Source organism: Parasteatoda tepidariorum, chromosome 4, assembly GCF_982258835.1.
Source record: "Parasteatoda tepidariorum strain Cologne lab strain chromosome 4, Ptep-v5.0, whole genome shotgun sequence".
In the NCBI taxonomy this organism is placed as follows: Eukaryota; Metazoa; Arthropoda; class Arachnida; order Araneae; family Theridiidae; genus Parasteatoda; species Parasteatoda tepidariorum.
In genome coordinates, this window is record NC_141758.1 from 53,484,931 (window position 1) to 53,509,684 (window position 24,754).

Sequence of the window (24,754 nt, forward strand, 5' to 3'; positions counted from 1 at the left end):
TTTTTAGTTGGGTTTAACAATAAAAAAAAAACGGCTTTTTGTAGCGATTCAGAAAATTGGAAAAATCAGTTATCCAGAATAGCGATGGTCCCGATCGTTCCGGATAATCAGTTCCCTACTGTAGTTAGAACTTAGCAGCATTCAAAAACACTTGAATTTGCAATTAAATAAAAAAGCAATGGAAGTTTTAAGCATGGTTTTGCTTATTCGATATTGGGAGCTTATTATTTTCCAAAACTAAAAATTCAAAATCTTAAATATGAATGAAATGTTTATGAGGAAAAAATGCAAAAGGTGATATGAAAATTGAAAATATCAATAAAAAATGGGATTGAAGGTATGATTAAATAAGTGATGAAGGAAAGCTGCGTCTTGAAAGCCATTATTGTAAAATAATATCTGCTAAGAGTTTGTTTAGCTTTGAGATTCATAGCTTGATGATCCGCCATGATCCTCATTTCCTGGAGCATGAAGTGGCAAAAGTGGTACAGATGTTGCAGCTGGAGCCGTTGTTCTCCTCTCTCGAGGACTTGGAGGATAGCTTACATTAGAACTAGTGTTAGATGCTATGGAGTGGCGAGGACTTTGATCATGTGATTCCTAAAAGAAATAAAGTATTTATGGGTAATATAAGAACCACTAACAACTGTTTTTATATTAATTCTTTGTCTGAAATCTGAACAAAAAGCTTTCTCCTAATTATAGATTCATTTCCTGTTAAAAATTACAAACATTTACATTTTGTAGAAATAATGATCATTAAATTATTATATGGCGTAAAAACCTGGAAACAGACTAAGATCGAAATACAAAAATTAGAAACCTTTCAAAACAAATGTTTAAGATTTATTTTTAAAATTTTCTGGCTTTACAAAGTATCAAGTCAAAATCTATTAAAGAAAGCTAAAATAAAAACAATAGAAGATGAAATTAAAAAACGAAGATGGAGCTGGCTCGGACATATCCTTAGAATGCCCAAAGAAAAAATTACATCTGTTGCGCTTACATGGGCCCCTGATGGTAAAAGAACAAGAGGAAGACCCAGACTTACCACCCAACGCATGTTTTTAGGCGAATTAAAAGAATGCAGAATATCTGGCTGGGAAGAAACAAGATCTATTGCTAGAGACAGGAGGCGTTGGAGGGATATGCTAGAGGCCTAAGTGCCCAAAGGCACGTAGAGGATAAGTAAGTAATGATTGTTAAAAGTGTCTCCCTGAAGAAGTCTCAACCTCTGTCATTTTGGATCTTAGGTTAAATTTTTAACTTATGTTTCCTTGATATTTTTTTGTACTTAACTAAATTTTTGTAGAATCTGATTATGAGACAGATAATAGGATTTCTAAGACTTCTTTTTTATATCACATTCATTCACCAAAACATTTCTTATTATTTGTAAGTTAGAAGGTTAAAAAATTATTTCTTTTCTATTATCATTTTTAGACATTTTATTATCAGCTGTTATTTTACGTATTTATATGTTCTGTGTAAGCTGTTTCGCACTATTTTACTTTAATGCTCGTAGTAGAAGTTTTTTTTATTGTTGCTGAAGTTCACATGGAAATATGCAAAATAACGGATCTAAATATAAGCCAACTTTAGCCCCCACCCCCTTACTTTAGCTTCAAAGAAGTCTCAGCCTTCATTTTGAAATATACAGTAACCAAAATCAATTAGCTTGATAGCTACCATTTCAAAACTAAGATTTTAAACTGTTACCATTTCAAATTTAGTGAATTCAGTTGCAGTTAAATAATTTATTTTACTAGATAAGTTAACAGAAAACAGTTTCCATAACAACTTTATAGAAAAACCCCTCAGTTTAATTCTTATTTATGTTTTTGATAATATAAAAAGACGTCGACCTGGGTTCAAAAATTATGCTACCAGACTCACCCAGATCATATTAAAACATCCTTACATGTTTGGCCAGGTACGTAAACATTTACTATCCTAAAATACTGTTTTGAAATTTTGACAAAAATCACCACAATGCCCCAAGCAAGGTAGATAAATAATACAATGAAGGAGAAAGACTTGCTTTACTGTGTACTCTGATCTTTTAAATCATGAATAGGCAAATTTTATCCATTTGCAGAGAAAATGCTCTCTGAAAAGATTTGTAAAAATTTTATATTATTCGAGCTTTGTAATCACATCATATATTTTTTATTATTTAAACTATACCATTTCAACTTACCTCATGCCCAGAAGAATGTGAATGTGCATGTGCTGAACCAGCAGTGTGCACGCTTGGATTTGAATGTTCTTGTGAAGATACAGACCCTGAACCATCTGGAGAAGCAGTATTAGTTGGTTTTTGATTCCAAGGGTTCATAAATGATGGGTGTTTATTGGATGCAGAACCTAAAAATGGAAACATGTATGATATTTTATAGTTAAACACCAAAATATACACCAGTGTCTACTAAAAAGCCTTATATTTCCACTTGGTTATAGAATTGGTTCAGATGGATCCTAGAACTAGACATAGTAGAATAGATATGTTTTTAACAAGCAATTTTCAGGGGCAAAAGTTTGAGTAGGCTTCCTTATGTTTTAAACAACGAAACAAAAAATGTTTATTTTAAAGCTGAAAATCTTAGATGATTTAGTAAGAAAAGATATCTTGTACAAATAAACCCACGAGTGTTTGACTCAGAATTTTTTATCGTTCTGCATTTTTATTTCCTCTTATTAACAAATTTTGTTGGGATTTTTTTTTGTATGTATGAATATTGTTTTTAGTGAAATTTATATAAAGGAAATAACTGTAGATAACAATGTAAATGTTGCGTATTGTGAGTTTAATTTCATAAGAACTTCTTTAAGGATTTCTGCACGCATGTTATTATTGATAAAAAATTAATGTGCAAGACAAGCATTTATTTAGGTAACATCGTGTAAAAATAAAATAAATAAAATTCATCATATTTACATATCAGAACATCAAGACAATGATATGTAGTCAAAATGTGAATTTAGAACATTAGATGAATGCAAAATAAGAAAACCTTGAACAGGTACTAAACTCTTAACTTAATGGCGCGACAGCCCATAGAGGGCCAAGGCCTACTGTGCTCATCTCAGTTTTCTGGGGTGCAGGGGCAGACGTTTCGGTCAGGTGGTCAGTCGAAGGCGGAACCCTCAGTGTTTAGTTCCCAAGCATGCATGGTACTCATTAATCGACCCACTGAAGGGATGAAAGGCTGAGTCAACCTTGCCCGGCCCAAGGATCGAACACAGGACCTGTGGCACAGCCACCAGGCTTGAACAGGTACTAATGTTCTGAAATTAACAGCAGTGACCATCAGGATGCTTAATTTCCTGAAATTCCAGACTATTGTTCATTAAGATGAGGGAATCAACATTATTTTAAACTATTTGTCGGGTTATTTTATGAATAGTACTACTAACGTTGCTCTTTTGTAATGTTAATGTAACATGATGGATGATATTGTTTTCAATAACATTTATATAAAAGAAATAACTGTAGGCAGCAATTCGTTCTTTATATTGCAACATTAAGCTTCACAATCAAGCGATATAGTAAAATCTACTACAAGTTAATAAAAAAATAATATTACTCTTACCATTATGAATTGTCCTTCTACTGGCACTGTCTTGCAGCGCACGTGGGAGGGGCTTTGGTTGCTGTGGCACACTTCTAGTTCTTTGAGATCTTTCATCTGAAGAAACAGGGGTGGAGATAGAGGTAGGGGTCTGGGTGGGAGTTTGGCACTGTTGTTGATTAGAAGGTTTAACCAGCTGCAAATTCAAAAATTAATTATAAATTGCAGTTTAGTACTTTGTATTGTGTAGAATAAATAAAATATGTAGATTATTTATAAAATACTTAGACTTAAATGTTGAATGAAGAAACTGCATTAAACACTAGGAAAAATAAATATATTTTTTTTATAATAGTGAATGCAGTTTCTTCAGCTATAGAGCCGATAAAAAATAGAACGATATTTCTTAGGACAAGAGAATTTTTGGTATAATTATATGAATACTAATTAAATTGTCTGGAGTGCAGGTAAAAAAAAGAAAGTAAAAGAAGCATAAAATAGTTACAGCATATAAAGTCTTTTTTTTTTTCAGTTTTAGTTTCCTCTCTTCTTGAATTCCACATGCTTGTACAATCCAAAACCAACACAGCTAATTTGGTAATTGTAAAATTATATAAAATTAGCACCCTTCAATGCAACTACTAAATTTTTAAAAAAGCGCTTAAGTCTTCCGAAGCCAGGTGCACAGTTTTAGGAGTTGAATGAAACAAAAAGAGTAGCATTTATATCTCTAATAATTTATAAAAAAATTTTAAAAAATTAGAAATTTTTTGACTAAGTATTAATAAGTATTTTTTCCATAATTGAAACTGTGAGTCCAATTAGAGCCGATGGATGTTTGAAAAGAAAAGGAGGTTCTAGAAAATCACCTAGAACTAAAATTTTTGTTTTTTAAAACTTTAAAAGTTTTATGTGGCTTATTGAATAAAAAATATGTTTGCTTTAATGATTTTATAAAATATAATGAATACTAAACTGTATAAAGGAAAGGGACTAGTCACATACTATTGAGGAAATCTAGTAGTTAATAACTATTTTTCTTTTTTGTTTTATTAATATGGCCTATATCTAATATAATAATAGGCTATCATACTAAGAGCAAATGTATAATTTAGTCAGTACAAGGGTTAAAAAAACCAACAAATTACTACTTATCAGTTACTTACAGCTGGGAGATCCATGAGTTTCTGGAGTTGAATTCCTTCACCTGGACCCATGTGGGAAACATGGTTGAAATTCGTAGGTGCAGATATCATTCGAGATCTTCTCTCTGCTGTGCTGCTGTTAATTTTAAAATAAAGTCGCCATTTTATATATTGGTTTAATCAAATACGTTTAAAAATTACAGAGAAATTAATAGTCAAAATTTTTTCCTTAATTCACCCTGTATGCCCTTAATTCATTTCTAAATAATTATAGAAATACAACAGCTTATAAGTTAATGAATCTCAACAATTAAATTGTCATAGCTTTAAAAATTATTTCTGGACATATTCCCAATTATGAATTTTTGATAACGATGGCATAAAACGTAGCTATTTTACCTTTATTAAAAACACTGAAAAAAGATCTAATCGATATAAAACTGATCTTGTATCAGAATTTAATGCTAAAATAATAAAAAGTTTTCAACATACTGAAAAAAAATTATTTTAACATTTATTGTTTATGTGCATCCGATTTTCGAGGGGGATGAAATTAAAATTACACACAATAGTTCTCAAAATTGAAAAAAAAAAACTATTTCATCTCCTAAGAGCTGCATATTAATTTTTACTTTAAAATAAGGGAGGACTATTGGGCTTTCCATTTATTGAGAAGACATCCACCTTCAACAGCACCAATGACACCCATTTTGTCAACCACTTCCGTGATAGTCCAGATTAATTTTGAATTTGTATATATTGAAATTAATTATTATTACCAGTACAAAACTCTTGAGATTAATTAATTTAACTTGCCAATTGGTAATTAAAGCAAACAAACTGTGACTGGTCTATCTTTAATAAAACCAACTTTGAACGATATAGTTATTATTATTATTTATTTATTTTTCCCAGATACAGGGGTGATTTTTACAACTTTTTTTTTATGTGCCCTGATGGCACATACACTTTAATACCCTGCAGATGTTATGCAGTATTGTTTTAATATCTTAATATAGAAACATTCATTTAATTAGAAAACTTGCATATGAATATAATATTGTAAAGTGCCATTAAATACCGTAAACATACTATAAATCTAGGGATTATTGGTAAAATAAAACAACAGATATATATGGACAGTTGCACTTACTTTTTATTGGCTTTTGCTTTTTCTGGTTCTCTGACAGAGAACCTTCGCCTGGTTCTGGAGAGCACAGTCTTTCCAGATCTTTCTTTCACATGGTGAATGCTGATTTCAGGGACACGAATTTGATTCTCCCTGTGCTGTACGTTGTGCAAGTACACCATATGGGGAAGCTCAGTTGCCAACGTCAGGCACAACATTCCACAAGTGGAAAGTGGTTTGGTCTGAAAGAAAGTTAGAAATAGTTGAGTGAAATCTTCATCTTAAGTTCTCAACAAATCCTCCAGTATCATTTGTTACTCTATTGAGTATTGAACATATAATTCAAATTCCAAACGAACATTAATTCTCTCTTAAATAAGGAGCAAGAATGCAACCACTTCAAATCTTTTATAAAGTTTTTAAAAAAAAATATATGAGCAAAACTGGTGATTTTGTTTATAAAAAATTACATCAGTCAGTCAATCTTGCAATATATTTACCATTCTTACATTTAGTTTTCATTAAAAATTCTTTCATTTTGTTTTCTAGTTGTTTCATTTTTATTCCATGCAAAAATCTTTTAAAATTTGTTAAACTAATATGTAATATTTATTAAACACCCACCCAGGATAGGTATACAGAGGTCTCCTTGAAACAAAATATTATTAATGCTTGTAAAAATGGTACTTTGATGTAAATTTAACTATACAGAGTTTGTTTTTATTGTTAAATTTCTGCTTCTAGAGATTCCAGAACAGTGTTTTACTGTGCCGACTCCAGAAATTAAGCACTGACTATTGCTAGACTTTTAAATTTTGTAATAACACCAGGACATAACAGAATTGTTAAACTCACTTGCACAAACTTTTATATTGATCTGCATCATCTGAAAAAATTCTGAAACTAATGTGAAGAACGTGTGGTATAGTACATGTATTTAAATACTGTAATAGGTAAATTTACAAATTTTAAAAAATCAAGAATGTCTTAATACTACAATGCATTGTAAATTAACTGCACTACTAGAAGAAAGTAATTGAAATTAATTTATAGAAACTTAATTAAAGAAGATGAAAACTTAATTTATGAAGATAAAAAAATGAGCTGTTAATACAGGGAAAATCAATTTTTTTAAAATCTAACTTAATTTTGAAAGCAATTTTTTCAATGTTTAGTTTATATTTTCTGCAATGCCAAAATCAATCAGCAGCACTCACCGCACTTGTTCTACTACTGTAATTACCAGCATATACTGCTTATTAATTATGCATGAAAAATTTTTACATTATCAAATAACAATGTATTTTTCCTAAACAAATTTCATAGTATTTTTTTTTAATTATGAGATCAAATGTTTGTTCCATTTGTTTTATAAAAGGGATGGAATTAAGTTTGCTTAAAATTTTAAACTTAAGTAGTAATTTTTTTTTTTTTAAGTTTTAGCTGTTTCCTTTTTTTAAACAAAAACTGTTTTCTGACACATGCTGTTCATTCAGAAAAGAGTCTTTAAACAGGAAAATGTTGTGCACTGTTTTGCTCTCTGACTCAGAATTTTTATTAAACATATTTTTTCATACTTCTTTCATTTTGTATTAATTTAGCTCGAAATAAGTGAAAAATATTGTATTTAGCATTTTAATAATTTATAGTCACAAAATACAGCCTGAAACACCAGTGCCTCTTTCTGCGTTAAAGGAAAAATTCTTTCAACATTTCCAAAGAATAATTTTTCAGATTTCCAGTGATTTAGATCGAAGAAAAACATTTATTCATCATTGAAATTTCTTACATTTACAAAATCAATTACTAATAAATTTTTGAATATGAATGGAAATAAATTTCTGAACTACCTATTTTGGATTTTTTATTTTAGCACAAAGATAATTTCAATAATCGAACTGATATTTTTTAGCTATTTTTAGACTGTTTTTTATAATTAAAAAGTACCAACATATATTTTTGCTTGTAATTGAAGAATCAGAAAAAAATATACAGAAGGGACACCGGTGTTCCTTCTATATATGCGTAAATGCGTTACTCCAATGTTCAACATTTCATTTAGCTTCAATTATACTTCACAGCTATACAATTATCATTTAAAAATGAATTTAATCTTTTTAGAAAATGTGTGATAAGTTTTATTAAAGAATATCTATGATATTTTTTTTTTCTTTTTCCAAGCATTATTTATAAAACTCATAGTTCAGTTAAAGCATAAATTACAAATTAATAGATCTTTTCTTTGTTTCAGATATTGAAGACTGATGTAAAGGTATAATCTTCTAACATTGTTTTATACATGTTGGTGTCTAATCCGCTGATCTCGGTTTCAGCAGATCTTAGATAATAACTCATTTGCTTACTTTTTTCAATTCTCACTTCAGTCTTAAATATTCAAAACAATATTGAAAAATTGGAACGTTCTATAAAAACTAATTGATCATGAATAGGCCAAGTGACTAAAACTTTTTCAATCATTCAGTTTTAATAAAGAGAAAGCAGTATCAAATTACATATTTTTAATTAAGAACATTAATATGTGACAAAAGGTAATTGAAATACTAAATAGAAAGCTGTCTGCAATGAATCTTAATTATGTGTAGTAGATTAATGTGTAGAAGCCATATTCAAACCATATCAGATTTCCCTAAGTAACACACTTTCAAAACATACCTTTTTTAAGTTTATTGTTTGGACCCAATCTCCTGTGTTTACTTCAAATACATCAACATGAGAATCACTATATACAGATAAATAATCATCTCTTTGACCTAAAAATAAATTTCAAAATTAATTAAACATAGATTATTATTAAGATAGTTTTTTTTTTTAAATTTATCTACAAGGTGTCCCAAAACTAAAAGATATTTTGCTGCAAAAATAATAGATATCTATTATTTTGCAAAAATAATAGATATATATTGCTAGAAAACTGCTAGATCTAACTACTACTAGTAATGAATTTTGGTAACCAAATATGCCAGAGTATGAAGAATATAGTGTAAAAAAATGTATTGTAATTGCAGAAATATGTAATTTAAAAAAACAAAACAATTAGAGATTCAATTGAATTAAAATTTTTGTTAATATTACTATAGTAATGATTTGAAGTGTTCATTTTCCCCCTTGTATTAGTTAAAACTATCAAACTTTCTTTAATTCTTTCTTTTCCTCTTCTTTTTTTCATTAAAAAGTATTTTTTTTCATTAAACTATTAAATCGAATGTGATGAATTTCGATAGCAAAATATGTCAAGACTCCTGTTATTTTGCATTAAGCTCATTAAATTTCCCCGACATTTTTGTGAGAGTTTCCTTTCTGTAGTCACAGAAACTTGTCTACAAATATACTAAATGATGCTTGATGATGTAATCTAAAAAATAGTTTTAGTATAACAAAACTAGCAACATCTACTGTTATTTTGGGATCATCTTTTCCTAGATTAAATCAAATTTTTCTAAATATTGCATTAAGCTCATTAAATTTCTCCGACATTTTTTTGAGAGTTTCTTTTTTATAGTCACAGAAACTTGTCTACAAATATATTAAATGATGTTTGATGATGTAATCTAAAAAACAAAACTATAGTATAACAAAACTAGTAACATCTACTGTTATTTTGGGATCATCTTTTCCTAGATTAAATCAAATTTTTCCAAATATTTCTGATAATATGATTTGGGAAATAGACAATACTCACTAATTCCTGTAGGTAAGGCAGGGAACATAAGTTCTTTGTCTCTTGTCTTCCTACCCTGACCATCCACAAATATGCCTAAATCTAAATTTTAAAAAAATATATAATTTTAAACGAAAGCTTATTTCCTAAAAAAAATATTGACTGAAATTGGATTTATTAAACCTCAAAAATAATAGTTATAATTTAAATTACTTACAACTAAAAACTAGAAGAAATTCGTTGTTTGGAAGATTAACAGCAATTAGAGCATCCATGGGACTATGGCAAAGATAGGACAGGGCTGCAGTTTCAGTATTCACTAAACCTGAAAGTAGTTTAATGAAAACAGCCCTTTAAATAATTATTATTCATGAAACAACCTGAAAGTCATTGATTAAAAATAGCAAATATAAACATTATTATTTATTAAGATTTATCACCCAAATAGCAACCAAATTTATCAATTATGGTTCGTTCACCAGGAGTTGGCACTTGGCAATTAGCCTTCATCACATGGTATCCGAAGATACTATTTTGGTGAGACGGATGTGAACAATCCTGAACAAGGTTGATATTTGGCGATCATATGACAACTATATTCATTTTGCAATCTTTATGTGCATTTTTTTAATATTAAATATTTCATAAATTTGATATTTCTCTCTTTCGCGTGAATAGTTTGCCCTTTTTGCGACAGTTTGATAGGAAAACAGTGGTTTTTAAATTTAAAATATATTTAATTAGCTAGAGTAACGAAAGGTATAATAGCAGATGATAAAGAGAAGTAAGTGACTGAAAAAGAATTCACTGTTTGTGTTTGGCGCGCACTAAGGGTTGTCTCATTTTCAAGCGTGGAGACGTTTCTCCTCTTACTCCTGCGCTGAAATGAACAATGCGTTCAAGGAGGTGGAGCCAAGTCCCAACTCCTGGTGAACGAACTATACAAAATGTTATATATTTTTAGCTATACTTATAATTTGAAAATTCGCTTTCATTCAAATACAGAAAAACCTTGATTATTCAACACCCAATAATAAGAAACTGAAGTTATCAGATACTACTCCTGGCAAGCATTAAAAAGCTAGCTACCCAACACACATTCATTATTATTACTGATGATGATAACAGATTGATGTTTTTTTTTTTTTTTTTAGGATCTTGTGTTATTAAACCCTGCATTCAATTCAATCCAATCACTGTTGTGATGATAATTCCAAAGCTTGGAACACATGAAAAAATAAGCGATCACAGGTTACCCATCGGCAAAATGGTTGTCTAATTTTTTTTGGAAAGAAAACTTTATAGTGTTTTCATGTTGGATATCTATAACTGTTAATCCTGAACTGCTTGGTACACAATTTAGCAGACATATTTAAATGCAGCTCAGACACATTCTGTGTAAATTCTTTTGAAGACTGAATAGACATTGAACAGCCAATCGAGACCAGTATTAACATTTTTAGATTGGTACAATGGTCTTTGATGGAGATTGTAAGCTGCATCAAAAAAGAATGAAGCATCAAAGGAGAATGTAAGCTGCGGTTCGGAGAGTCATCATTCGCTCTTGGTTAAGATTCAATTCTCTCAACCACTTTGGTACTTTTGTGAGGGACAGGCTTCAGTTATTCCGTTTGTGTGTAATGCTCAAAGTATTCCCGCCTCGGTTCTTTGGCTTTTTTAGCTCCGTAAGTTTAAGAATTGGCATCGTTTCTTTTTCTTGCTTCAACTCTAACTTTTGGGACCGTGTCAATCAGTTTGGACCCTCTTTTTTCATGATATTCACCTGAATTAGTATTGAAAATGATCCAGTTTGAACTGTAGGTTAGAATTTCTGATTCTGAATTAAAACAATAAAAACAAAAACATCGTTCAAATTATGAAATTCTCTTTTATTCACAACTCAAGAAGTATTTATGGGATCTCTTTGGTCCCATATCTCAAAAATAAACTCACTAACTTAATGCATAACAAAATTAAAACTAAAAAAAAGAATTCTAAAAAAATTATCAAACAGCAGCGGTCGCTATAGCAACGCATGCAGGCTGTTTACTATTACTCTTGATTATTGTAGTTAAAAAGTGAGGATGCCATGAAATTCGAACCAAGACCCATTTTGCCAATGGGTAAAAAAACTTTATTATAGTCTTTAAATAATTTGAGTAGTTTCATGTAGAGTTTCATGTTTATACATCTTAAAAAATGACTTAAAAATGTCCTAACAATTATTCAAAAATTGTGATTTTTTTTTAGCATATCCCTTGTCAGATTGCAGTGGTTCCACTGTAATGATTTTAAGAAGTAATTAACTAATTCTACTTACAGAATGGAGGTGTTTCTTCCCAAAGAGAATAAATGTAGAATGCTGAGGGAAATCCAACACACAACCTATCCCCCATCACATTGAGGCACTGAGCAGAAGTTGGCAAACAAATTTCACGGCGTCTTTGGTGGCGAGTTTTTGTTCGGTTAATATTATACAGTACTACCTAAAAAGAAAAATAAACAAGCAATTCATGTCACATTTATGCAGGCAATCAAAATCATAAAGTAAGATAATTCTATTTGATGAACAAGTTAAGTTATTTACTGGTGAATTTGTGAAAATAAGTTTAAAAATGTATTGGAATATTAGGAAGCTGCTCGTAAAATATATTTTTCTATTAAAACTAAATTATTTAAAGAATTTTCTGCCTAAAATTGCATTGTATGATTATAAGTGTCATAACATGTTAAAATTCACAAATTTTAGTGCTTTTAAAATGATACTTTTACACATTTTTTAACTAAATTCTATGTAAAATTTTTAATGTAGTAAAATTCAGTTTTTAATGAAAAAAAATTTAATCAATATAAGAAACAGTGACTATGTAACTTGAATACTAGTAGAAAAGATATAAATAATCTGAAAAAACTGAAATGTTACCTGTCTCTTTAGAGCAATACAAAAAACATAGTTGGAAGAAGACCCCTGAGAGTTACAGGCAGTATCGAAAGTAAGGCAACCCTTGGTATCTACTACTTTTATCCAGTCTACATCGTGGCCATCCAAAGCACCAACAGGTATCAGCCGTATATGTCTTTGCTTACCTAAATTTATTAATATTTTATTTTCACAAGTAAACAATTATATTAATCATCAAATTCAAAACTGTTCTTTAAGTATACATTGTGGCAATTTAGCATAGAATCTAATTTCTTTTACAATTATTGTTGACTTAAGATTTATAGGAACATGCTTCAATAGAGATGGGATTAAGCACTCATTTATAACACAATAAAGATGTGATTTAAAATAGTTATCAAAATACTACTTACAACCCTAACTAAATTTTGTCTATGCTTACCTAACATTTTGAACCAGTTTAATAACTATTTAAGACCATTTAAAAAGCTCTGTGAAACTCGTTTTTGATTAAACAGGGTGCGTAGCCAAATCTTTCAACAAAAAATAAGCACCTTTTCATTTCTTTTTCAAAATAAATACCGTAATTTCGCGGAGACAGGCCGCGGCGTTACTGATTTAAAACTTGCAAATTTAATAAAAAGGCGTATCTAACGGGGGGGCCTATATAGCATTAATTTTTTTTTTTACATAGCATTATTTTAGAAAATTTTGCCTTTTAGAAGCCACACTGGAAATTTCATCATCATTTTTTCCACCTGTTACTTATGCTTTTTATTTATTTTTTCATCTTTAATGTTACTCCAAAGAATGGTCAACGCACCTGGAATTTCCTCCTCCCCATGCTTCTTAGAATCACTTTCTGGAAACCGCTATCTACAAGAGAACAAAAGTTTTTCTTTCCCTTCTGCCTCAAGAACAGCAATTGAGTGCAGGGGACGGGCGTGGAGTGGAGAAGCATAAATCAGAAAGGAATGAATAAAGAAAATCAGGGTGGTGCGATTGATGACATTCACTGTGAAACAAACGCTCCCCTCCCCGTTTTTTTCCAGGAAATATGTCTCTTCCACTTGTCATGGTTTCATCAGTAACTATCCACTCCCCTTTTTTTCAGCTGTTTGTTAAAAACACATAAATGTTTGATGAATGAATGGTGCCAATGAGCTTGAGATGGCCTTGAATATTCTTACAATTCAAGAAGAATTTCTAACTTTCAACTCAAGGTCAGTGAAGAGAGGAAGAAGCAATGTGGGCGAATTTTACACCCTCCTAGGCGGAGTCATTAAAAAAAAAAGAGCTGCTTTCTGAAGTCTCATTTGAGAAGAGAAAGTAGGGGGAGGGGAGTATAGAAACGTGTTTTAAATGTTTGGGAGGGGAGCGCTTTTTCTTGGACTTTTTTTCATTGCTCGCATTTCTGCCTTTAGAGTTCGATTATCTTCTTCCTTAGCTTATTTTTTTTATCGTTTAATCTTCAATTCTGATCTTCTGTTGCGTTTTTGTTTTGTTAATATTTTTGTTTTGTTAATATTTTTTTCGTTAATATTTTTGTCCCGTTAATTTTTTTGTTATTTTGTTTTATTTAAATTTCAACATAACTTGTTTTTAAGTTAGATTTCAAATGCCTCCCATTAAGAGGAAAAGTTATACGGCTGCATTTAAGCTTTCAGCTATTAAAAGAGCTGAAGAAATTGGAAATCGGGCTGCTGCTCGAGAATTTGATGTAGATGAACGGTGCATCCGAAGGTGGAAGTCTGAAAAGGGTGTCTTGGCTACTCTACCCAAAACTAAGCGTGCTCGGCGCAATGGCACTGTTGGATGGCCAGTGCTGGAGGATAACCTGGCGGCATGGGTAAAGGAGCAGAGGGCCAAAGGGTTGTCCCTCTCTACTGTTCGAATTTGGATGCAAGCAAAATTAATTGCTTCCCAGATGGGAATTCAAGATTTTAAAGGAGGCCCGAATTGGTGCTTCCGATTCATGAAGAGGAAGAACTTGTCAGTTAGGCAAAAAACTACAGTAGGGCAACGATTCACTACTGATTGGGTTGAAAAAAAGGCTTCCTTTTTAACTTTTGTGTCAAAAAAGATGGAGGAACGTGGACTTAATCACGGACAAATGATTAACATGGATGAGGTTCCGCTTTCATTTGACTGCCCTCCAAACAGGACTGTCGGAGAAACGGGAACCAAGTCCGTGGCCATAGTGACTACCGGCCACGAAAAAATGGCCTTCACCTGTGTTCTTGGGTGTTCCGCAACGGGGGAGAAGCTTCCCCCGTTGCTGATCTTCAAGAGGAAAACAATACCGAAAGGTAATTTTCCTCAAGATGTTATAATTAGAGCCAACAAAAAGGGGTGGATGTGCGAGGATATGATGCTACAGTGGCTGGATTTGGTTTATTGGAGGAGGAAAGGTGCTTTTTTCCAGCCATGCGGATTATTAATCCTCGACTCGCTGCGCTCCCATAAAATGGACTCCATCAAAGATATGTGCAAGAAACAATTGTCCTGGGAACTTGCTGTTATCCCCAGCGGCCTAACATAGGTGCTGCAACCTCTGGACCTCACTGTGAATGGGGTTTTTAAACAAAAAGTTAGGCGGCTGTGGGAAAACTGGATGGAGCGCGGCATCCACTCCTTTACTAAATCTGGACACATGCGGCGGGCAAGTTATGATGAGGTCGCCGCATGGGTGTCACAAGCATGGAAAGCTGTGAAAAAAGAAACCGTAATAAACGGTTTCAAGAAAGCCAAACTTTTATCCAGGGGCAATGAAACCGAAAGTGATGAAAGTGCTAGTGACGGGGATGACCCGGAAATAAACATTGAACTTATAAACTTATTTTGCTCCGATACTGAGAGCTTAGATTTTGAAGGTTTTTAACTGCTGGATGTGATTATATTTGATATCTAGATACATGATTACATGTGATATAAGAATAAATTTTAGTTTTGCTTTGCACAAAATTTGTTTGGACTTATCGTTTAATGCTGATTTAAAAGTAAGATCGTTTTATTTTTAAAAATTTTAATGCTTATTGTTACATTGATTATTTAATTCATATTTTAATGGTTACTTCAAATTAAAATTAGAAAATGCTTAATATTTACTTAGAAAGTTATTGAAATCCATTTTAGTAGGATTGCTTAATTTTTTTTGTGTATTTAATATCCTTTTATTGGTTTCTTATTTAACTATTTAAGTTATATATATATGCGTATATAGAACATGTTTTAAGTCAATACCTGCTTTGGTATAGTATAATCCGGTACGGCGCGGCGTGTGCGGCGAAATTTTTTTTTTGGGGGGGCCAATTTTTAAGGGCGTGGGGTGTATACCAGGGGGGGCGTTTCTCCGCGAAATTACAGTACTAAAAAATAAATTTTAAGCCTTATATACATTAATGAACAAAATGTAAAATAATTTTCAAAGACTATACATGATAAAATAACTAGTTCCTGACAAAGAACTTTTTTTTTTATTATACTAGCCACTATAAAAAAATCGAAAGATTTTTCGGTTCCATTTCAGAGGGTGGAAAATGAAGTTTGTAATTGAGAATATCTTGCAAAATGCAGCAGAGTTGCATATGAGAGTGCTAGAATATCAAGGAACCCATCTCTGTAGATGCACATGCGAACTCGCAAATATTTCATCAAACTTAAAATTATTGGCTTATGCATACGTTACAGATCGATGGTACGCCGAAATGGACAGTAGTTTAATGAATTGTAAAAACTTTTGAATAGAACAATATGCATACTTCTGCATAATTTGTGGTGAAAATCAACATGGTATAGAAGAAAAAAAATTTATCTTCAAAAAAGGAATATGCAGCACTTTTTAAAAATGCAATGCACCATATTTAATAGAGCAGTAAGTTAGCAAACATCAAGATATTTGTGATATCCTTATGTTTGCTAATCAGATGCTATATAAGATGATATCTTTATGTAGTAATGAAACCAGATTTGATTTTTCATATGCTTTTTACATAGTTTTCTATTTTATATCCGAAAAACGTAATCTTTAAAACTTATCCTTGTAATGTAAATATATTATAAATATAAATATATTATAAAGAAATTTTCTAAGTTTGTTGTTTAAAAGGACCTTAAATGTTATACAGTGTAATTATTTTTCCTTTGTCTAATTGGATTGCTTTTATTCTAATATATTTAATATTCAGTACTAAAGATAACTTACCTGATACAGCAATTAAAAGTTGTTCCTCAGGTACATACTCAATTTGTGATATCTTTTTTCCTTCTCCTATCCTAGCAATTTCTAAACCAATAAAAATTAATGTATTTAGTGAATCTTGCATAAATAAATGTGTACAATGCTAATTTTATGTAACTACGTATAATAATAAAAACATTTGATTACAACTATTAATTAAAATACTTGGGATTTTTTTTTTGTTTCCATATGTGTTCATAGTTTATGATTAATACAATAAATAAAATTTTACAAAAAGCAATATAAGTTACAAGTTTAATATAGTAATATATATTTTTTTTAATAAAATAGCATATTGTTTTAATAAGTGTTAATATTAAAAATTATTTTTTAAACTGAACAAAAGCTACAATTTCTGGAAAAAAAATTATGAATTGAATTTTTATCTAAATTAAAATTATTAAGATTTATAACACTTAAAACCATACCTTCTCGATCTAAATCGACACAATAAAGACCCTCTTCTGTTCCTAATACTATTCTCTCACGATCTAATAATAGATTTAAATAGAAATATTCAATAAAAAATTTTATGAAATACGTATACACAATTTAGTACTAATAGCAACAATAAGTTTCTAAAAGGCACAAATACTGTAAAGTAGAGAAACGTTAAAGACTCCGAAATATGCTTTACACAATGCTAATCATTTTATAATAGAATAGAATAATTTAGGGGGGGGGGGTTAAAAGCCATAAATATACACCTATCATGTTTATGGTGATACCTCAAAGTATTGAGATACATTACCTTTCACATATGCAACTGTAAATTCTGTTTAAAAAGTGGTAAAAATGGTGACTAGAAATGCAATTTGGATTCATATGGCAATCTAATAGTTTTTATTACCTTGGTTACTGTGATTGACCTCAAAAAAATTTTTTTTTCTGATTTCGAAAACTCTATTTATTTATTCAATTAATGAAATATTAATTTGTAAGCACTAATGTACACAGAACACAAAAAATATACTAGTTAAAGAAGTAGTATATTTAAAATTCAATTTCCCAAAACTATTCGGTTGGTTTGATTCAAGTTTTGTTTATTGCCAGGTAAAATTACATTCTTTTATAAATTAAGTAGAAATTTGTATACCTTACAATTCAAATTTCTTTTTACCATTATGAAATAAAATAGTAAAAAATAATGCATAATTATAAAAAAATATTTTTTGAGTAGAATTGCCTTCAAATAAATTAATTTTATAATTGTCTTCAAAAATTTTTCAATTCCCTTAAAGAAATCTGGAGATATGGGGAAATATGCAAAACGAAAAATTAACATTAAGGAGTCCAAACTTTGGATCACTCTCCTGACCAATCTATTGGGACCATATTTCCCAGCGTGCGGCCACCTTCATTATTTTAAGAGTCAGAAATCCGAATCCGCCGGGGGGGGGGGGGAAGGCATGTTTATCTAAAGAAAGTACATTTTTGTGCCTCATTTCATAATTTAAAATATTGTCTAGACTAATTACTCAACTTATTTGTGGTCCACCCCTTTGAACCATTAAGATTGAGTCCTAGTATATGAAAATCCGATCATTAGATCAAATGTTTTTTTTTAGGCACTGTAGAAATATATATATTTATTTTTTAACACGATGTCTAAAAATATGTATTGAGCTTGGTATATGATGTATATTTTAAATATATTGTTTGAAGTCACATCCTTTATAATAAGACAATTTATTCTTCATAATAATAATTAGTAGTAGATATGACATTTTATGAATTGGATAAAATTAATTCAGAAAATTTTAAGAAGTAGTTCCTTACCAATTATGGCAGCAGATAAGGCATTTTTTACAACTGAAATAGTATTATCTAAAATTTCTTTGGCTTGAAATACCTGAAATTATAAATAAATCACTCACCTTTCATATCAAAACGATAGGTAATTATTTTTAAAAAAATTGTCGATTCAGTGAAAATGTAAAATGTTTTATAATGAAACTACAGTCTGTACTTACAGTTCGAGATGGCAATTTGTTTCTACGAAGAATACGATGAAGCTCAGTAAGTGCATCTACCCATTTGTTTTTTTCACTTTCTCGATCGACTAGCATTAGAGTTTGATTCTTCATGCCCGGAGGATCCATCATTGAAGTTGTAATCTAAAATGTTGAAACACGAATTTATTTTATATACAGAAATTAGGAAAATATACAGGGTGTTCCCTATTGACTACCTTTCATAGACATTTTTAAAAAGGGCATGAAACAAATAATGTCGATTAATGTCATGATTATTATAATATGCCAATATCAATTTATCAATTATATTTCTGTGTTAGTTTCAAAAATGATGCAGAGTTGAACATTGATAGTTGTAAACTCAGAATTGGGTTGTATGTTCAACAGTTATAAAATAAAGTAAAACAAATAGACAAAAATAACAAAATTTAGCCTGCTTATTGCCATATCAAAAGGTTTGAGAAACATGGAAATATTCTGCTTAGAAATTTAGGTAATTTGTTCTTGACAAGAATCATCCAATGGCACTGCAAATTGGAAGAAATTATAAATCCATGTTTTCAAAATGACTGTCACTTGCAGTTAGCAGACAAAATTAACAGAAGCCCATGTAAATATTCCAGTTCATATCATCTGACATGCAGCAGAAAACATTGTTTTACAGTTTTTCGGTCAGTTGCGCCATCTGTCGACAAACTTAGTAGACATAGAATAAATTTTTTGGTTTCCTAATTTATCAGTAGATCTCTATCCACTGTTTGCCTGCAACTTAAATAATCAGAAACAATGCTCTTAACCAAAGAAAAGTACGATTCACCTTTTTTAAAAATAAATACAAATATGATATTTACCCTAAATATACAAGGTATATCCTTCCTGTTGGCATGAATGACATCTGACTCTAATACTGAATTAACCGAAAAATCCTCATCTCTAAAAAATAAAATATTTATTTCAAAATTAAAAGTATGCAGGACAATAATTTATATTAAGGATATGTAGGTGTTTAATCTATATGAATATTTGCATTTAAGTAAAAGGTTAAATATGAACCTATCGATTCATTAAATAAACTCTCTAAAATAAAAAAAATCTTGAATATTTTAGTATTTGTAGTAATTTTATGTAATCTCCCTTTTTTAGTGATAGGACATGCTACTATTTTTTTTAATCTTTTTCACCACAAAATTTTACAAGATATTTTATTTTCAAAAATATGACTCATTTATAGGTAAAATTATTATGATGTAATCTTAATACATGTTTATCAAGATATAATTCAAACACATTGTATGAAATGCATAGATACTTAAATGCCTAAAAATTTTAATCTAAAATGAAGTTCAGATATTTTAGTCAGGATCATTTTTTTCAAACGTTATAAAGATTGTTTACAATCTACTATGTATAGTAGTATACGCAAGGGAAAATAAAGATAAATAAAATACAGATTTTTTGTAATTTCCAAATATAGGTACATATAATTACAAAGCCATCGTAAGTGAGGAGTTTGCCTAGATAGGAGTTGCATGGATATCTAATTTGTAAAACAATAAATAATTTCTCAAAGAACTATTTAAAGTATTTATACTTATAAACCTTGTTTTTTATTTTATCATAGTAATGAAGTAAAAAAGAAACTATAGTCTCTACATATCTAAGGGCTCTGTGTGAAAAACTTTTTATAAATCAAAATTATAGTATTAGGGAAAAAAAGACTTATTTAAATATCTTTAGATACATCACTTCTAAGGGCTACTAGTGTAGTAGGTACATAAAAATAAAAGGATAACACATTCAAAGAAATAAAATTAAAAATGCTTAAAGTCGTTTATTTTAAAAAAAGAATGATATACATTTCGAAATAATATGGAAGAAGATATAGAGCATTGAAGATATCTCTCTAAGTCTAGTGACGGTTGTGATAATTAGTACATGCGCACAGGTTCTTTAAAAATTACAATCCATAAATTTCACAGTCAGTTACTTTTCAGTGCTCTCTCAGAGCACTTACAACTATACTAAAAAAGCACTATTACTACAGCAGTTTAATTAAATTTATATAAAAACACTTAATATATATATATATATATAATTTAATATAAAAATTATGAATAGTTTGAATAATATCTATAAAAAAAATAAAGAATTATCTACCTCATATCTAAGACTTGAGAGACACACACATATGGCTGGGCACTTTTGTCCTGGGCTAAATCGTAAAGGAAAAGTTTAAAATCACAGACAACAACAAACTGCCTCATCCATCCCTTCTTCACACCACCTGGTTTGGGCACCTATAAGATTAGTTAAAACGTTTTATAATATATTAGCATAAATAATGTAGGTAAATCTAAAATTTTGTGCACCTGCCACAGAAAAAATTCCGTTAACACTTCATATTTAACAGTAATGATATAAGCACTGTAACCTTTTTTACATGAAATGGATAATTTCTTCTGACACCACTTATTACGTATAATCCTTGTCCCATTCTGACAAGAATTATCAAATCAATTAGCTGCTGTATAGAGTAGTTGACTTTACTGTCGATTTAAAACCATTGTCCTTACAATGCTTTTTTGAGCTCACGAAAGATGGTTGAAGTTACAGGGAAACAGATCTGGACTGTATTGTGGGTGGTTCAGGATTATCTTTTGAATTTCTGTCTGACTTATTGCTTTGGCCGTATGTGGTTTAGCTTTAACACCCCAATGGTGGAGAGCCGGGGGTTGCGAGTTTGATCCTAGCAGCTGACTAAATAACTGGTGTGTAACTGCACACTAAATCCGTCATGGCTGAAAGTCCTTCTGCTGGTTGTGGTCTAGAAGTTTGGAGAGAAGGGTACCAGCTCAGGTGCTGAACATCTCATCTGACCAAGATCAAAATTATGTGGCTGTTAAAAGATAGAGCCCTAAAAAATGGGGCTAGGTTGGGTGATGTGTGACATAGCATGAAAGTTTACCTGCATACTTTATGTGAATGTCTTTATAAATTTTGTTAATGTTTCTGCACTTCTAATACTGCTGGTTATTAATTCTAGTTCTAAGATATTGACAAAGAGCAGCCCTTTGTAAATGTTCTCTCCGTCAAATGTCTCTCTTAGAAACAGAAAGAATGGACTGTCAACAGCTCAGTTACAATTCTTGTATTATACCTTGCATGACAAATATTAGCATGAGAAAAGTATGTAAATATTATTTTTTTGCCACACCAGTTACTGAATTTCAAGTCTGTCAGCATTTTTCTAATTAACATAGTTTTAATTTAATGTGCTCTGCCTCATTATTGATTGTTGCATCTAATGCACTGTATATTATCTATGTATCTATCTTTATGTTGCTGTAATTCCATAAGATAAGTTCGCTAAGCTCTTAAATTATGTATATCTCAATCATTATTGAACAATATCTTTGTTTAATTAATATTTAAGAATAAGTGTAGATAATTTTTGTTTTATACTCAAATATACAAGATGTTCTGTTATCACCATTCTCCATTTTATGTTTTTTGAATCATTGTCTAAAATGAAAAAAGTATGTATATTTAAAAATTGAAATAACATTTGACCATGGAAAGGTCCTAGAGTTATCGTAATCTGATTTATCACTACTGAGAAAAGCGTGATTAAAACAATCTAAACCTATTTGGTAACAGAGAAAGCCAATCATTAGGAACACCTTTAAGTTTCATCTAGCAATCAAACTGGTCAAACCCACTTTCATCAACTGCGATGGTAAAATAGCGCACCAATCATCTGGACTAATCAGGACCATAGGCAATCCAGATTACGAAGGAAAAAAACAGATAACTAGACAACTTTCTCAAAAACAGCTATGAGAATGCTATTTAGATATTTTTCTTTTCATTTTGTGTCTACTATTGTATACTAAAAATGTATGTTAAAAATATGCAACTTTTTAACATTTTATTTTTTACAAAATAAACTAACAAAATGTGTTTCAAAACAGACAGGAGGATTTTCACAACATGTTTAACCTCCTCTTTCTATTTCTTTTTTTTTTTTTAAAAAATAAATAAATAAATCTGTTCCCTTACTAGAAACTAATTGTTAGTTGCTATTCACACTGAAATTCGAAAATGAACGTGAAATTCTTTTCAAGGTCACAAGGAACAAAAGAAGCCATTATTTTAATCCTTTTATGAAAATTATCTTATTATAATTATATATGACTTAATCCTTTTATGTTCTGAAAATATTAAAAAGTATTTTCATTAAAAAAAAAAACTTATTTATTTATATTGGAAATGGTGGGAAAAAAACATGGTCCTTGACCAATTCCGATAATTGGACAGTTTGGCATTCAGATAATCAGCATTTTACTGTATTAGATTTTGAAAAAATTTTATTATTTTGCCTTCCCTCAAATACTAATTGGCGATCCATTTTATACATACTTTTCTGACTTCATTTTTGACAAGGATTCTAAAATATATATATATTGAAGTTGGGAATTACAGAACACTCTGAAAATCTTACCATAAAGCATACATTAAAGGAAAACTATACCTTCACATATCCTTCATATGCTGTACCTATTCCACGAGTGGGATCAATGCCAACTGGTCTCTTTGCTGGAAAATAATACACAAGTTTAGATTTAGATTTTAAAATTAGAAGGTCATAAATACAGACAAATGGGCAGATATATAGAAAAATAGACAAATATAGTCATATATTAGACAAATGGGCCATCCACAAATGATGCTACATTTTATGCTTAGAGGAGTGTTCTGTGTTCATAAAATAAAGATAAGATCTAAAGCAAAATGTATTAAAATTCCAAAATATTACTGTTTTCAGATTGCTCTTTTATTTAAATATTTTATTCTGATAGTATATTAATTATGATTTTTGTCTTAAACTTTAATATTATTTCTTATAAAATGATCTTATTAAGCAATTTCTCTCAAATGATCTTATTAAGCAACGTTATTAATGTTATAACTATATATAATAATCATTATTGTTAAAACTACATACAGTAATTATTATTACTGATATGCTCACAGATGTTCTTAAAACACATAATGTTTAAAAATTAAATTTGAAGTATGATTTGTAATGTGGTGCTTACTAATATGGTGCTAGTATATGTTTATATTATATACTCCATTTAATGTATATCCCGTTGCATAAGTCAAGCCCTTATTTTTGAATATGAGATAGCAAATTTCTAGTAATATTCTTTTTTAAAAAGTATGGAATTTCGAATTCTTTGGATGGGGAAGACAATTTGTAGAACTCAGCAGATGAGGATGAAGTAGAATCCATTGCACACTAAGATCTGTATGACAGAATGAAATCTGCTAACGTTACTAAATCCAACACGGATGATGTTTTGGTATGTTTAAACTTGTAGCTTTATGGTATGTTTTAAAAGTTATCATTGTGTTGCAATTGAAATACTTTTGAATAAATGAATGTAGCTAATTTTTTTTTCTGAATGTAATTTTAAGTATCACTTTTAAAAAAACACCTTTATATGTAAAGAAAATATGACAAGAAGAAAATGCAAAATAAATTGTATTTAACATTTAAAAAATAGTTTTTGAAAGGGATAAATGGATACAAAGTTAACCGTGTCTTTCTCGAATGCTTATAATGTGTCCATATTTCCCAATCAACAAATGTCCTACAACTTTACTACCAGTGTATAAGTCGACCCCCTGATTTTTAGAAAATTTTGGGGGTTTGAAAAGTAGACTTATATGCCTGGATATACGATACATAATATAGTGTGACATGTGACAAGGGGGAGGAGAGGATGAAGAGTGACACATTGTAGAAAAAGAGAAGGGATCAAAAATATTGAAAAAACTGTGTCATAAACTTACTTTGGTCAGGAGGAACAGGACACATCAAAGGTACTTTTTCTTGACATACTACATGACATGCAAACCCACACACTAGGTAATAAAATACAATACAATTTAAATAACTTGAAAACACAAGAAAAAAATATTTAAATTAAAATTTTGATACAAGGTGATTTTTCAGTTGGCTTCTTATCATTGTTTTGTTAAAAGGGTTTTAAAGTAAAGGCATATAAATTATATAATTTATCACTATATAAAATTTTCTCATTA

The 24,754-nt window shown here is 30.1% G+C and overlaps 1 protein-coding gene across 19 annotated transcripts in view; it reads right to left on the reverse strand.

Annotated features, from left to right (window-relative positions):
* Nucleotides 1-24,754, reverse strand: part of LOC107451792 (serine/threonine-protein kinase Genghis Khan) — a 288,464-nt gene continuing 263,710 nt past the window's right edge. For all 19 annotated transcript variants that reach the window (XM_016068006.3, XM_071182286.1, XM_071182282.1 and 16 more), the window contains 18 exons: nucleotides 24,503-24,574; nucleotides 23,175-23,239; nucleotides 20,801-20,940; nucleotides 19,495-19,576; nucleotides 18,641-18,784; nucleotides 18,447-18,519; nucleotides 17,096-17,158; nucleotides 16,632-16,712; nucleotides 12,449-12,612; nucleotides 11,846-12,011; nucleotides 9,743-9,850; nucleotides 9,547-9,627; nucleotides 8,520-8,617; nucleotides 5,871-6,088; nucleotides 4,739-4,853; nucleotides 3,594-3,768; nucleotides 2,201-2,367; nucleotides 1-600 (listed from right to left, as the gene is read on the reverse strand). In XM_016068006.3, the coding sequence (XP_015923492.1) occupies nucleotides 415-600; nucleotides 2,201-2,367; nucleotides 3,594-3,768; nucleotides 4,739-4,853; nucleotides 5,871-6,088; nucleotides 8,520-8,617; nucleotides 9,547-9,627; nucleotides 9,743-9,850; nucleotides 11,846-12,011; nucleotides 12,449-12,612; nucleotides 16,632-16,712; nucleotides 17,096-17,158; nucleotides 18,447-18,519; nucleotides 18,641-18,784; nucleotides 19,495-19,576; nucleotides 20,801-20,940; nucleotides 23,175-23,239; nucleotides 24,503-24,574 (2,198 nt within the window). In that variant the 3' untranslated portion in view covers nucleotides 1-414. The remainder of the gene's footprint in view (nucleotides 601-2,200; nucleotides 2,368-3,593; nucleotides 3,769-4,738; nucleotides 4,854-5,870; nucleotides 6,089-8,519; nucleotides 8,618-9,546; nucleotides 9,628-9,742; nucleotides 9,851-11,845; nucleotides 12,012-12,448; nucleotides 12,613-16,631; nucleotides 16,713-17,095; nucleotides 17,159-18,446; nucleotides 18,520-18,640; nucleotides 18,785-19,494; nucleotides 19,577-20,800; nucleotides 20,941-23,174; nucleotides 23,240-24,502; nucleotides 24,575-24,754) is intronic.